Consider the following 13,695-nt stretch of genomic DNA (forward strand, 5'->3'; position numbering starts at 1 on the left):
CAGCTCCGCCCACTCCGCCCTCGGCCACTTCTTCAAGGTAGCGACCCTCTCGAAGTGGTCAAAGAAACATTTTGCTTCGTTTGGTACAAAGACTGGCAAATCTCGCTCCCTCACTCGGCGTCTTCCTGCTGTGGCGGAGCAGGTGGAAGCTCGGCTTCCCAAGCTCAGCCCTAGCTCAGCTCGCTTCAACTCGATCTCTTTATTAGCTTCTACCTCTTGCTGTTTCAGCCTAGCTTCTAGCTCGCGCTCCTCTCGTCTTAGCTGTGCCTCTCGCTCCTCACGCTTCAGCTGTGCTTCCCGTTTTAGTTGTGCTGCTTCTCGCTCTTCCCTGCGCAGCTGTGCCTCTTGCTCACGCTCTTCCTTGCGCAGCAGCGCCTCTCGCTCTTCTCTGCGCAGCTGTGCCTCCAGCAGCAGCTTCAATATCTCCAGTTTGACGCTGCGCCTGCTACCACTGGATCCCCTGCTTCCACCAATGCTCAAATGTTCTCCCACACTGGCAGGTATTGGTGGCCGTTCCTCCCTCAAAGCTTCATCCCGTGCCCTGAGCTGTGCCATGATCTCCAGTCTTCTCTCTCCCACTTTGGAAGATCTCAATTTTATCCCAAAGTGGTCGGCTATCGATTGCAGTTGTGCCTTGGTGCAATCCTCTAGCACCTGCTCATCTCTAGTGTCAATGAACCTTACTACCTTATCATCCTCCATCTTGTGCTACGAGTGATAACCTGTACCTGATACCTAATACCACTGTAAAGTTCCACAATTGCAACCTTTATCTTGATCGTTACCTTGATCGATAATCCTGGCAAGGTTGCCAATGTCGGGGTACGCGAGAGAGGTAACAGTATACAAGATATCCTAAGTACTTTATCCTGTCAACGGTCGCCTACGTCGAGGTGTCTCTCTCTCTACATGGACACCACCCAGTAGTATTAGCGATAACTGTTACTCACCGTAGCCCTGCGGGTCTTCACTCAATCCTCGTGGCGCCACTGTTTGCCAGGAGAGTATCCCAGTCGATCCCCAGCCAGCCTTATAGCCAAAGAATGAGTGGGAACACAGTTTGCTCTCTACCAACCGTGTGCCCGCCCGGACAAGGGCTCTACTACTAACTGCAAGGTCGCCAACTGGTGTTTTCTGTGTCCAGTAACACGTCAGTGGTATTGTGGAATTGTGGTACTAATGGCAGAGCTCACTCATTAAATCTGGTCTCAGGCAGGTATATGTCTCTAATACTCTCACTCCTTGGAACTGTTCTGTAGCAACAAGATATATATGGAGGGATAATACAAACGCAAAGGTATTTTGAATTTTACTTAAAAACTTCAAGGTATTATATCCGTATCAACAACGAAACATCAAGTACAATGCAGAAAGTCACTCTCTCTTCATAAAACTGAGGCTCACCTAAAGGGTAACACTCTCCCCCTTCCCATCAATGCCATAATCAGCTGACCGGCCCCCCTCTCACCGTGTGAATGCTCCTGTACTTGTTTTCCATGCGCTATGCGCTTTGTTTCTTTAAATTCGCCGGAATCACTATATTTGTCATCAACACAATATTTCTATAATGGCAATAGAACGCAATGATTCACCACACTGATCTCAAGTTCAATAACTCATTTCTACAGCAATTAACATAATATTTCACTATAATAGCATGATACACTGTACTTCACAATAATTACAAATAATGCAATTAACCACGGTACTGTTCTTAGATTCAGTAATTCCTCTCAAAGGCGACAACACAATTAATCGCTGCACACATGGAAATGTTATTCATCACACCAACATATACATAGATATAGATAAATTCATCGATATCAATAATAATAAGATAAATACTGGGCACACAGCCTAATACCAATAACTGCTATGCTTATATATATATATATATATATATATATATATATATATATATATATATATATATATATGTCGTACCTAGTAGCCAGAACTCACTTCTCAGCCTACTATGCAAGGCCCGATTTGCCTAATAAGCCAAGTTTTCATGAATTAATAAATTTTCTCAATTTTTTTTCTTATGAAATGATAAAGCTACCCATTTCATTATGTATGAGGTCATTTTTTTTTATTGGAGTTAAAATTAACGTAGATATATGACCGAACCTAACCAACCCTACCTAACCTAACCTAACCTATCTTTATAGGTTAGGTTATGTTAGGTAGCCGAAAATGTTAGGTTAGGTAGGTTAGGTAGTCGAAAAACAATTAATTCATGAAAACTTGGCTTATTAGGCAAATCGGGCCTTGCATAGTAGGCTGAGAAGTGCGTTCTGGCTACTAGGTACGACATATATATATATATATATATATATATATATATATATATATATATATATATATATATATATATATATATATATATATATATATATATATATATATATATATATATATATATATATATATTCTCTGGCATAAGTTATCATATTAATGTCACATGAAAGAAATCGTCAACGACACAGTAAACTCTTCAAAGATAACAGGTGCATCCTCACACCGCAAATATATATACCTTGAGAGCTTTCTACAGCCTCACTTCTCACAACTTTGTCCTACCGTGACATAGACATTAGTGAGCCTTGCTCACGACATGAAAGATACTCTGGCTAAATATCTAGCTGACTAAAGGGGAATTAGGAGGGAAACTAGAATCACCTACTTCCACCTCACTGATGTGGACTCGCCCTCCGGTGAGCTTTGAATTGTAGCTCCTGGTCCCGGCTCTCGCCTCGTTGTCTGGAACGCCCCCACACACACACTGATGCATTCTCCAGGAACCCAATCAACGTCCCAAAATAAACGCGTCGTCACTGTGCTCTGTCCTCCGCAGGTCCGTGCTCCTCCACAATATCTTGCAGGGTTGGAGTTGGTCTCCCGGCCGTCGACTTCTCCTCACAACTACGGCTGCCAACCTACTTCTCAGCTGCAGTCGTCCTGATTCCCAATTAGTTTTCTTCTTTCACTGCTTCCCGGTGGAGTGATCCAGCCTCTACGTCGTCACAGATGGGTGAACTGTTTCAGACGTCACATACGTCACTGCACAGACTTCACTTCTTCTTCTTGCAAAGCACCTGTCCCTGGAGCACTTGTTGCTCAATATTCCGTCGATTCCCTCTTCAGTCCAACACATGAACAAGGGAAGACCTCACAGCGTACTTGCAGACTATGGGTGACACGTAAAATCCACGCGAGCGAGGTACAACTGTCAAATCTGACAGGACCAACCTTCGCACATCCGTCCACCTAGACGTGTCGTGTCAGACTGGTGGCGGAGGAGTTTTCCTCCATGTTTGGAGGAAACTCCATGGCGGAGTTTTCCACACTGCAGTCTACACTAAGGAAACAAACATAGGAATATGCCTGAATGCCAACAGTGACTGCCCGGACAGGTACAAGATGTTGGATATTTCCAACATCGAATACAGCATTGTTGTATTCTCATTACTTATTACAAACCATACTTAACATTGTAGTAAGTAAAATTAACAACTCGTAGAATTCTCATGTACTAATAATTTATCTGTGCATTAGGCTAAATTCTCACGTCACCTGACACCAGTATTGCGTCAGATTTCTTTACAGTAAAACACATTATATTCAATTTGTGTGAGAATTAAATACGATTCTCCATAATTAAAGCATTCTGTATGACAACTGATTGCAGACGAATTGTTCTCTAACTAAAAGCCGAATAAAGCGTTAGAATTATACCGTCTAACTCGCGATAGAGTTAACGTCATCAATGAATGCCATGGGGAGACATTAATTCCTCTCCCTTATATATTTACTATTCTTAAATAGTTAAATAATAATATTTCGTTCCTCTAAATAATAAACCCGTCCAGTCTTTAGAGTTTCAAGCGCGAATGCGAGAAATATTAATGTTAATGCCAATAATTTGTGTAATGAACGTCGACTCGGCGTGGGTTGGGGGACGCCATCCTCAGTCGGGAAGCGGACACGTGCAAGGCCAGAAGGAGGCAAAGCTACGCTTACCGTACTCACAAAAGACGCCATTGTCCAGCAAATAGGACAAGTGTGTCCATCCACAGAGGAAAGCCGCCACTGTGAGGCGTGAACGACCTTGCAGATAATATCTTCAAATAGTGCTGGTGTTAAATAAGGGACCCCTAGACTTGGTTCCTGACGACACGTGATCAGCCAGCTTGAAACGCATCAATCCAGGATAGGTTCACCGGAACTTGGGATGCGTAATTACGGCAATCTTAATACTTACACAGTGCCCACAGCTAAGTACCTTTTATTTGATGCATCATTTATAAGTTTATTAATAGCGGGGTGATTGCACGTCACGCGGCAAGACAACACCTAATAACAGGTGATTAGAATTCTATCTGTAGATATCAATAATCTTGAATATGAATTGAGTAGTTAAATCAATTGCTACTGGTAGTTATTTATCTTGCAGCTTGAGAGACGGATTCCTCATGCTGCCTTCTCCATGTTAATCGTGCCATTCGTCAATGTGCCAGACTTGGAGATTAAGAGGACTTCCAGAGTTATCTAAAGGAACCTACTACAAGCTAAGGCTTATTTCTTTTTCCTATATTTTAGCAATTTGATACATTCAGAATATTCAACATAATGTGTGATTTACTGTAACTCATTACTATGCTCATATTCATGTTCTTCTTTGTATGAATAATATTATATTCAGCATTATTTATAGGATTAGATTATTATTAATTGAATTAGTGAACGAACCACACTGATTCCTGGACGTACTGACCTCCAGTAATAACCCCCCAATGTAGGTGTTTGAGGTTTGGTTTTTTAATAATACAGCCCATTAATTATTCATATGATCATACTTTCTAGTCATATCCATAGTCACTGGTTTTCTCTAGAATTTTATCTAATGATCTGAAATTCTCAGTTTCCCTCTTTACTTTAAAAGCGGGTGGTCCTTCGTAATTTAATTTACTATTTTAATTATTAATTAATCAGAATCAAGCCCAAATATCCCACATTATGGTCCTTATCGAACCGGATAGGCATTAAATTTATAATTAAAATATTAACCATTAATAACTAATCCTTGTGTGATAGAAGCTAGACTATTTAATTAATTGTGTCAACTAACAGTGTAACACATCAGTTAGCCTAGATCACACTAACAGCTACCTTATACATAGCTTCAGTGGGTCATAGCCAATTACCCACAACATTTAGACCTACACTTCATACAGAAGTAGAATCCTTAGGTCACCAAGAGCAACAGCTCATAACCTTATATTAATCACTAACACCAATTAAGTGTTAACCATTTAGGCTATACCAATGTTTCATTATATGGCTGTCAGCAGACTGTCCATTATAGCCTGAATCCATGTTATAATTACTGATTCACTCAAGTCAGTGGATCATTAACATTTAGGGATCCAGTATACTAATATAAATTACTGATCTCATACTAGTTAATCATTACTAACCCTGATAACATTTTATTCCACAATTAGGAGTACATTCAGGAGTTAGATAATATTTACGGCAGTAGAATACTTGCCAAACACAATTAATTCTTTTGTGTTCATTTAATTTCTTATACACATAATTACACAAGTGTATATTATATAAAATACAAAAAAAACAAAAACACAGCACAATTATTTGCACATTACTGCACCATAATATAATCTTTGCCAACCTTAGGTAGGTAGCAATTTAGGCTGTGATTGTGTTGAATTTGACACAAGCACAGACTAAATATAGTTGTAGTTTCTCAAGTAGAAATTCTCACGACTAGGCTTGAGCTAGTTAGTGACACATATATTATTCTTTTGTGCTGACCCTATCATGGGTGGGATTAACCACTTATTGTGTAATTATTTTATTGCATATTCTATGTATGTCTTTGAGTGTTACTGTAAGTCCACTACCCATCCGAGGGTGATTTAGAAGAGCTAAGCTGAGGAACACCTGTAGTGAGACCAAGGTACCACTCAAATCTTAGTTGCTTATTATTAGGTAGGTAGCTAACCTCTAAATGAGGTAAATTACAACCAGCCTCAAGAAATATTAGGCTGTCAATACTTATACCTGCTCTGCATCAAGGAGCAGACTATAGCTATACCACTAGCTACATAAGCCCTATCAGGCTGTCAATACTTATACCTGCTCTGCATCAAGGAGCAGACTATAGCTATACCACTAGCTACATAAGCCCTATCAGGCTGTCAATACTTATACCTGCTCTGCATCAAGGAGCAGACTATAGCTATACCACTAGCTACATAAGCCCTATCAGGCTGTCAATACTTATACCTGCTCTGCATCAAGGAGCAGACTATAGCTATACCACTAGCTACATAAGCCCTATCAGGCGGTCAATACTTATACCTGCTCTACATCCAGGAGCAGACTATAGCTATACCACTAGCTACATAAGCCCTATCAGGCTCAATTTACCACAAGAATGAATCCTTTAGAAAGGAATGCAAGATTCTTGACAGCTCTTCAAGCTCCTTTAGGAAAACTGCTTATGAAATGTCATTTCTGTGTCGAAACTGACCCAGGTGACGTCTACAGACTAGCAAGTTCCATAAGGATCGCCAGCCAAAAATATGACTACATCAAGACTGTAATCGAGACCCACAGGAATTTACTCCAGGCCGATCATACTGTCTCAGACCACTCACGTCTAACAGAATCTGCTCTCGATAACTATGAACATTCTGTTCAAACCAGTTTAGACCGATATAAGGAGGTGCTTGCGAAGCAAGATATTCCCGAGTGGGTGGATCAGATCATTAATAGACCTGTATCCAAGTTAACACTCAGCTCAGATGAAATACTTGAGCTAAATCAAGACGAGGAGAATCCTCTAATCAATGCTGATCACTATACAAGATCAACAACTGAAGATCAACCTTCATTTTCTAACCTCTCATCTAATACAGCTTCATGTGATGATTTGTTAACAGAGTCTGATCAAATTTCAGACCACACTTCTCAATGTTCCTTGGATTCTATAAGTTCAATACATAATGCTACTGAATTAACTAGCTTATCCCAAGAACCCAGAGAAACGAGTGAAGCTGCCGATGAAACAAGTGAAGCTGCAATGATCAGTGAATCTGAACCAGAAAATGATAAAGCTAATGCTGCGGCAGCAGCCGAAGCTGTAATCAAAGCTGAGGCTAAGCAAGAAGCCTTAAGCAACACAAGTAATGGTCACCATTGCTCACCACAGCCTTCTAAAGTAAGTGCTAACAATGAGAAGACTATTATAAACCTTGTGCACCAATTATTAAATTTATCTTCACCAGAGCAATCAGTTGACTCTTTACAAGACTTTAATTTTCAGCTTGAGTCACTGATAAATTCTTTCAGTAAAGAGGTGGATCACCCAACTGCTGAGTGGATGACTAAAATTATCATCCAAAGGAAATTGTCTGGTGACACACTTAATAAACTATATGTATGCCAGAATGGTAATACCCTGTCAATGCAGGATATATATACAGGTTTGCGCAATATGAGCAATCATACAGCAGACCAAGCAATTAATGCTAAATCTGAATGCACCAAAACTGTACCTACATCAGTTTCCTTGCCTGAAACTCCTAAAGTGACACTGTCACTAGGTAACCAAGGTGCTAATACTCAATGTAACAACAATCAGTCAAATACTGATTCATCAGTGAGGCCTAAGAGTCCCACAAGTGCTCCTAAGAGACTTAATAGTCCAAAGAGCACTACTAATAACTCCACAGGTGCTCCTAAGAGACCTAATAGTCCAAAGAGCACTCCCAAGAGCCTATTAATGGTTCCCCAGAGTACACCAAGTACTCACAAGAGAATAAATAACAAGCAAATGCAAGCAGCAAAACCATCACCACCTGCAAATACTGTTTTACCTAAATTGGTAACCCCTAAACGATCTGTAGGATGGGGAATGTGCTTGTTTTGCAATCAAAAACATTCTCTGTACAAATGTACTAATTATCCTAATAGAGACACAAGAGTCAGACGACTCAAACAGTTACACAAATGTACTAGGTGTCTCAAACCACATAATGTTAACAGCTGTGACACCCCACTGAACACCTGCAATAGGTGTAGAAGGGGCAAGCATCATGCTGCACTGTGCAAATTAGTTAGGACTAATTATGTCAATCCTAGAATAGGACGTAGAGAATCTACACCAGTACAGTGCTGCAAGGTGCGAGATGTGTACAGCGTAACTTCACAAGCATCTCAAGTGGATGCTGCTTTGCCTACTGCCCAACTTCAAGTGAAGAACAGAGGAGCCAAGATCACCATACGTGGACAATTTGATCAAGGTTCCCAGAGAACTTTCATTACTCAAAGGGCAGCGGAGGCACTTAATTTACAACCAATAGGACAGGTAAAATTAAACTTGTCAGGGTCCATGATAAATCGAGGAACCCATGAATACACAGTAGTTCAACCGCTTGTACGACTAGGTAGTCAAGCCAAGGCTGTCCAAGCCATTGTTGTAGATCAAATACCTTTAGACTTAAATATTAAGGGTCTGGGGTACACAGCCACGTTCCTGCAGGAACGTGAAATTAAATTGGCTGACAACAAATTAATGTCTGACCGCCTTAACAATGTAGATGTACTAGTAGGAGCCGAATACTATTACCAGTTCATAACTGGACATGTTAAACGATTGGGAATGAATATGCTCCAATCTGCAGGAGGCTACTTACTTACTGGTAAAGTTCTGAATGTGAACAAGCCTAAGCCTGCCAATAATAAATTAGTCACCAGTAAATCAATTCTCCAGCAGCAAGCTAAAGGGAGAAACGCAGCTGAGTAATAAACTCAGATTGAATGTAGTACAATTGATACTCGCCGAGATGTTTCATAGCTCTCAGTGATAACCAATAGTCCGTACTCAAACAAGTACAAGTCACAGCGACCAAACTATTGAATTCACTGCAGACCTAGAATTATTCTCGACAAGTAGTAATTGACCACACTCAGTCTTCCTAGTTAAATTGTAATGTTAGGCTAGAGAAACTAGTACTCCCTAGGAATTAATCATGTTAGGTTAGAGAATCTAGCACTCAATGCCACTGGCATTTCCTGAATTTAATTATAAATTCACTAGGACCACTGGTCCACTATACTTGCGCTTAAAGGTTTGCCAAGAAAACCTTCTTAATACCATGTTTTCTGCACTAAGAGTTAGTGATAAACACTTGCATTAATTGTTTGAGTTGTTTTTCTTTCGTTTCTGCTTATTTAGTGTAGGAACGCAACACGAACAAACTTGCACACTTATTAATATGTAAGTGAATTTTCAGAGAACTAATATGTTTAATGCATTACCGTTAAACATTAGCATTGTTAATTAACATGCTTCATGAGCTTAACATAGCTCCCCCTTAGAATTAACGTAATAATATGAGTGCTCGTTCACCATGCGCACGAGCTTAATATTGCTCGCCATGATAACTGAATGACAAAACTCCACCTCGTTAATTCGAGTTCACTGCAACTCACCCTGTTAGCACTAGCTAACGAGCTCAATGTAGCTCACCCTGTCAACACTGTTGACGAGTTCACTGCAACTCACCCTGTTAGCACTAGCTAACGAGCTCACTGTAGCTCACCCTGTCAACACTGTTGACGAGTTCACTGTAACTCACCCTGTTAGCACTAGCTAACGAGCTCACTGTAGCTCACCCTGTCAACACTGTTGACGAGTTCACTGCAACTCACCCTGTTAGCACTAGCTGACGAGCTCACTGTAGCTCACCCTGTCAACACTGTTGACGAGTTCACTGTAACTCACCCTGTTAGCACTAGCTAACGAGCTCACTGCAGCTCACCCTGTTAGCACTAGCTAACGAGCTCACTGTAGCTCACCCTGTCACACTGTTGACGAGTTCACTGCAACTCACCCTGTTAGCACTAGCTAACGAGCTCACTGTAGCTCACCCTGTCAACACTGTTGACGAGTTCACTGCAACTCACCCTGTTAGCACTAGCTAACGAGCTCACTGTAGCTCACCCTGTCAGCACTGCTGACGAGTTCAATGTAGCTCACCATGTTCACGAGTTCAATATAACTCGACCTGTTAATGAGCTCAATACTGCTCACAATGTTAATTCGAGTACATTTTGCTCACAATTAGCTTAGTCCCTTACTTAGGTAGGTTAGAAATTCAAACCATTTATTTAGGTAGGATTAGGGACTTTAGTAGTGTCAACTGAGTACTAGCCTAATCTGTACTCACCATTAATTACAGTTGACTATACTTATAGAGACTGATTTAATAAACTCAAATTCATGTAAAGGTGATTTCGTACTAACCAGTTTACAGTGTCAAGCCTATGAGCTGCCATTTAATTAGTTCATAAGTCAGAATGACTAGGCTACCAATCTCACTGTCGACTCAGAATTTTCCTTGATTTAATGAATAAACTTTTCAGTTCTCTACTTTCTATTATTTTAGCTAGTTAGCAAATTAATTGTACCATCAGTCAGCATGACTACTGCACGGCAGTGCACATTTAATTCAATTTCCTCATTTGAATTTGAGGTGATCGTGATGCTGCGTGGTGTTATTGTCTAGTAACTCAATAGTTACAAGTCACAGCGACCCTAGACAGTGACCTTACTGTAGTGTCATAGTCTCCTTGATCTTAAATGACTAATAATACTTTACTGTATAATCATACAATAGTGTTATCAGTTCTTAGGAACTTATTCTGAGTTTACCTACGATTCAGCAGCTACGTAATCCACCATTACATGTCACTGCGACCCTAGTTGTTGAGTTTATTGTGAGCTTTAGAGTGTTCCTGATTACCGATAACTTAATCATTTAATGTTTCAATATTTTATGCATGTTTCCACTAAGGGAAACTGCAAGCCTATTACAACTCTGAAGAATGGTAATTTCCTTCACTTCCCACTGAAATAACTGTGATGAAACTACGATGTGATATCACGTAACGAAACATTACACGTCACTATGACCCAAGATATCGCATCACTGTAGATTCTGTTAGTTTAAATTGGGAGAGTTGAATTTTATAAATATTGTGTAGGCTACAAACAACATGTTTCATTTGACATGTAAATAGCAAGACTCAAGTCCTTGTAAGTCCTTGATAAATCCGGGACGTTCGTTATGTGTGTACTAACATACTAACATACTAATGTATTAATCTTAATATCACTTCGGGATAGGTCAGTACAACACAGTACACTGCGACCCTGGGAATCCCCCCCCGGAGTTATGTTGGATATTTCCAACATCGAATACAGCATTGTTGTATTCTCATTACTTATTACTAACCATACTTAACATTGTAGTAAGTAAAATTAACAACTCATAGAATTCTCATGTACTAATAATTTATCTGTGCATTAGGCTAAATTCTCACGTCACCTGACGCCAGTATTGCGTCAGATTTCTTTACAGTAAAACACATTATATTCAATTTGTGTGAGAATTAAATACGATTCTCCATAATTAAAGCATTCTGTATGACAACTGATTGCAGACGAATTGTTCTCTAACTAAAAGCCGAATAAAGCGTTAGAATTATACCGTCTAACTCGCGATAGAGTTAACGTCATCAATGAATGCCATGGGGAGACATTAATTCCTCTCCCTTATATATTTACTATTCTTAAATAGTTAAATAATAATATTTCGTTCCTCTAAATAATAAACCCGTCCAGTCTTTAGAGTTTCAAGCGCGAATGCGAGAAATATTAATGTTAATGCCAATAATTTGTGTAATGAACGTCGACTCGGCGTGGGTTGGGGGACGCCATCCTCAGTCGGGAAGCGGACACGTGCAAGGCCAGAAGGAGGCAAAGCTACGCTTACCGTACTCACAAAAGACTCCATTGTCCAGCAAATAGGACAAGTGTGTCCATCCACAGAGGAAAGCCGCCACTGTGAGGCGTGAACGACCTTGCAGATAATATCTTCAACTAGTGCTGGTGTTAAATAAGGGACCCCTAGACTTGGTTCCTGACGACACGTGATCAGCCAGCTTGAAACGCATCAATCCAGGATAGGTTCACCGGAACTTGGGATGCGTAATTACGGCAATCTTAATACTTACACAGTGCCCACAGCTAAGTACCTTTTATTTGATGCATCATTTATAAGTTTATTAATAGCGGGGTGATTGCACGTCACGCGGCAAGACAACACCTAATAACAGGTGATTAGAATTCTATCTGTAGATATCAATAATCTTGAATATGAATTGAGTAGTTAAATCAATTGCTACTGGTAGTTATTTATCTTGCAGCTTGAGAGACGGATTCCTCATGCTGCCTTCTCCATGTTAATCGTGCCATTCGTCAATGTGCCAGACTTGGAGATTAAGAGGACTTCCAGAGTTATCTAAAGGAACCTACTACAAGCTAAGGCTTATTTCTTTTTCCTATATTTTAGCAATTTGATACATTCAGAATGTTCAACATAATGTGTGATTTACTGTAACTCATTACTATGCTCATATTCATGTTCTTTGTATGAATAATATTATATTCAGCATTATTTATAGGATTAGATTATTATTAATTGAATTAGTGAACGAACCACACTGATTCCTGGACGTACTGACCTCCAGTAATAACCCCCCAATGTAGGTGTTTGAGGTTTGGTTTTTTAATAATACAGCCCATTAATTATTCATATGATCATACTTTCTAGTCATATCCATAGTCACTGGTTTTCTCTAGAATTTTATCTAATGATCTGAAATTCTCAGTTTCCCTCTTTACTTTAAAAGCGGGTGGTCCTTTGTAATTTAATTTACTATTTTAATTATTAATTAATCAGAATCAAGCCCAAATATCCCACACAAGAGGAGTGTTGTTAACGCTTATGTCGACCGTGCTCTCAGCCACAGCTCAGAATGGAAGCAAGTCGACGAAGAACTCTGTAGGGTAAAGCAGGTCCTAGTCAACAACGGCTTCTCCAATGGTTTCGTGGAAGACATCATAAGAAGGAAAGTGAAACGCCATGCAACCTCAGAAGAGACAACTAACAGAACACCTATACCCCCTATTATACTATTTTACAGGAACTTCTTTTCCACAGCCCATAAAACGGAGGAAAGGGTCCTGAAAGATATTATCAGTAGAAACGTTATCCCTACAGACAAAAATCAGAAGATACAACTGACGATTTACTATAAAACCAGAAAAACGGCCAGCCTACTCATGAGAAACTCTCCAGACACAAAGCAGAACGCTTTAAAAGAGACCAACGTCGTCTATGCCTTCAAATGCCCTCTTGGGGACTGTAAGCCTCAAAAAAAACCCAGCAGAAGGGAGAGGGCAGAGAGAGTAGCACTGAGGGTAAATAGGATCCAGTCCGCCTTAGCAAACTGCCACCTAGGGAAAGAGAGGGAAGAGCGAAGAGAAAAAGGAAACAAGGATGGGGAAATGATCACTTCCATGGAGGTCATCAAGAACCTGCCACGTGAAATCTAAGTAAAGAGAAGAAGAGCAGAGAGAAAGATCAAGACAAGAAAGGGTGCGAGTCCGAGAGTCCAAATGAGTGGGCTCACCAGAACTCAGAAGAGACAGGGAAGAAGAGAGGAGAAACGGCTCAAGGAGGCGACCCCGGGTATTCGTCAGAACGTCACCCCAAAGAGAATGACGACAATTGAAGTCACCCAGCAGGAGCACAG

General features: G+C 40.3%; 1 protein-coding gene across 1 annotated transcript in view; it reads left to right on the forward strand.

The window, feature by feature from the left end:
* Positions 1-814: 814 nt before the first annotated feature.
* The window catches only part of LOC138360836 (cilia- and flagella-associated protein 251-like), a 67,348-nt gene continuing 54,467 nt past the window's right edge, over positions 815-13,695 (forward strand). Inside the window, exons 1-2 of the mRNA XM_069320352.1 lie at positions 815-822; positions 7,054-7,249. Coding sequence (XP_069176453.1) covers positions 815-822; positions 7,054-7,249 — 204 coding nt within the window. The remainder of the gene's footprint in view (positions 823-7,053; positions 7,250-13,695) is intronic.

Source organism: Procambarus clarkii, unplaced genomic scaffold (assembly GCF_040958095.1).
Source record: "Procambarus clarkii isolate CNS0578487 unplaced genomic scaffold, FALCON_Pclarkii_2.0 HiC_scaffold_123, whole genome shotgun sequence".
In the NCBI taxonomy this organism is placed as follows: Eukaryota; Metazoa; Arthropoda; class Malacostraca; order Decapoda; family Cambaridae; genus Procambarus; species Procambarus clarkii.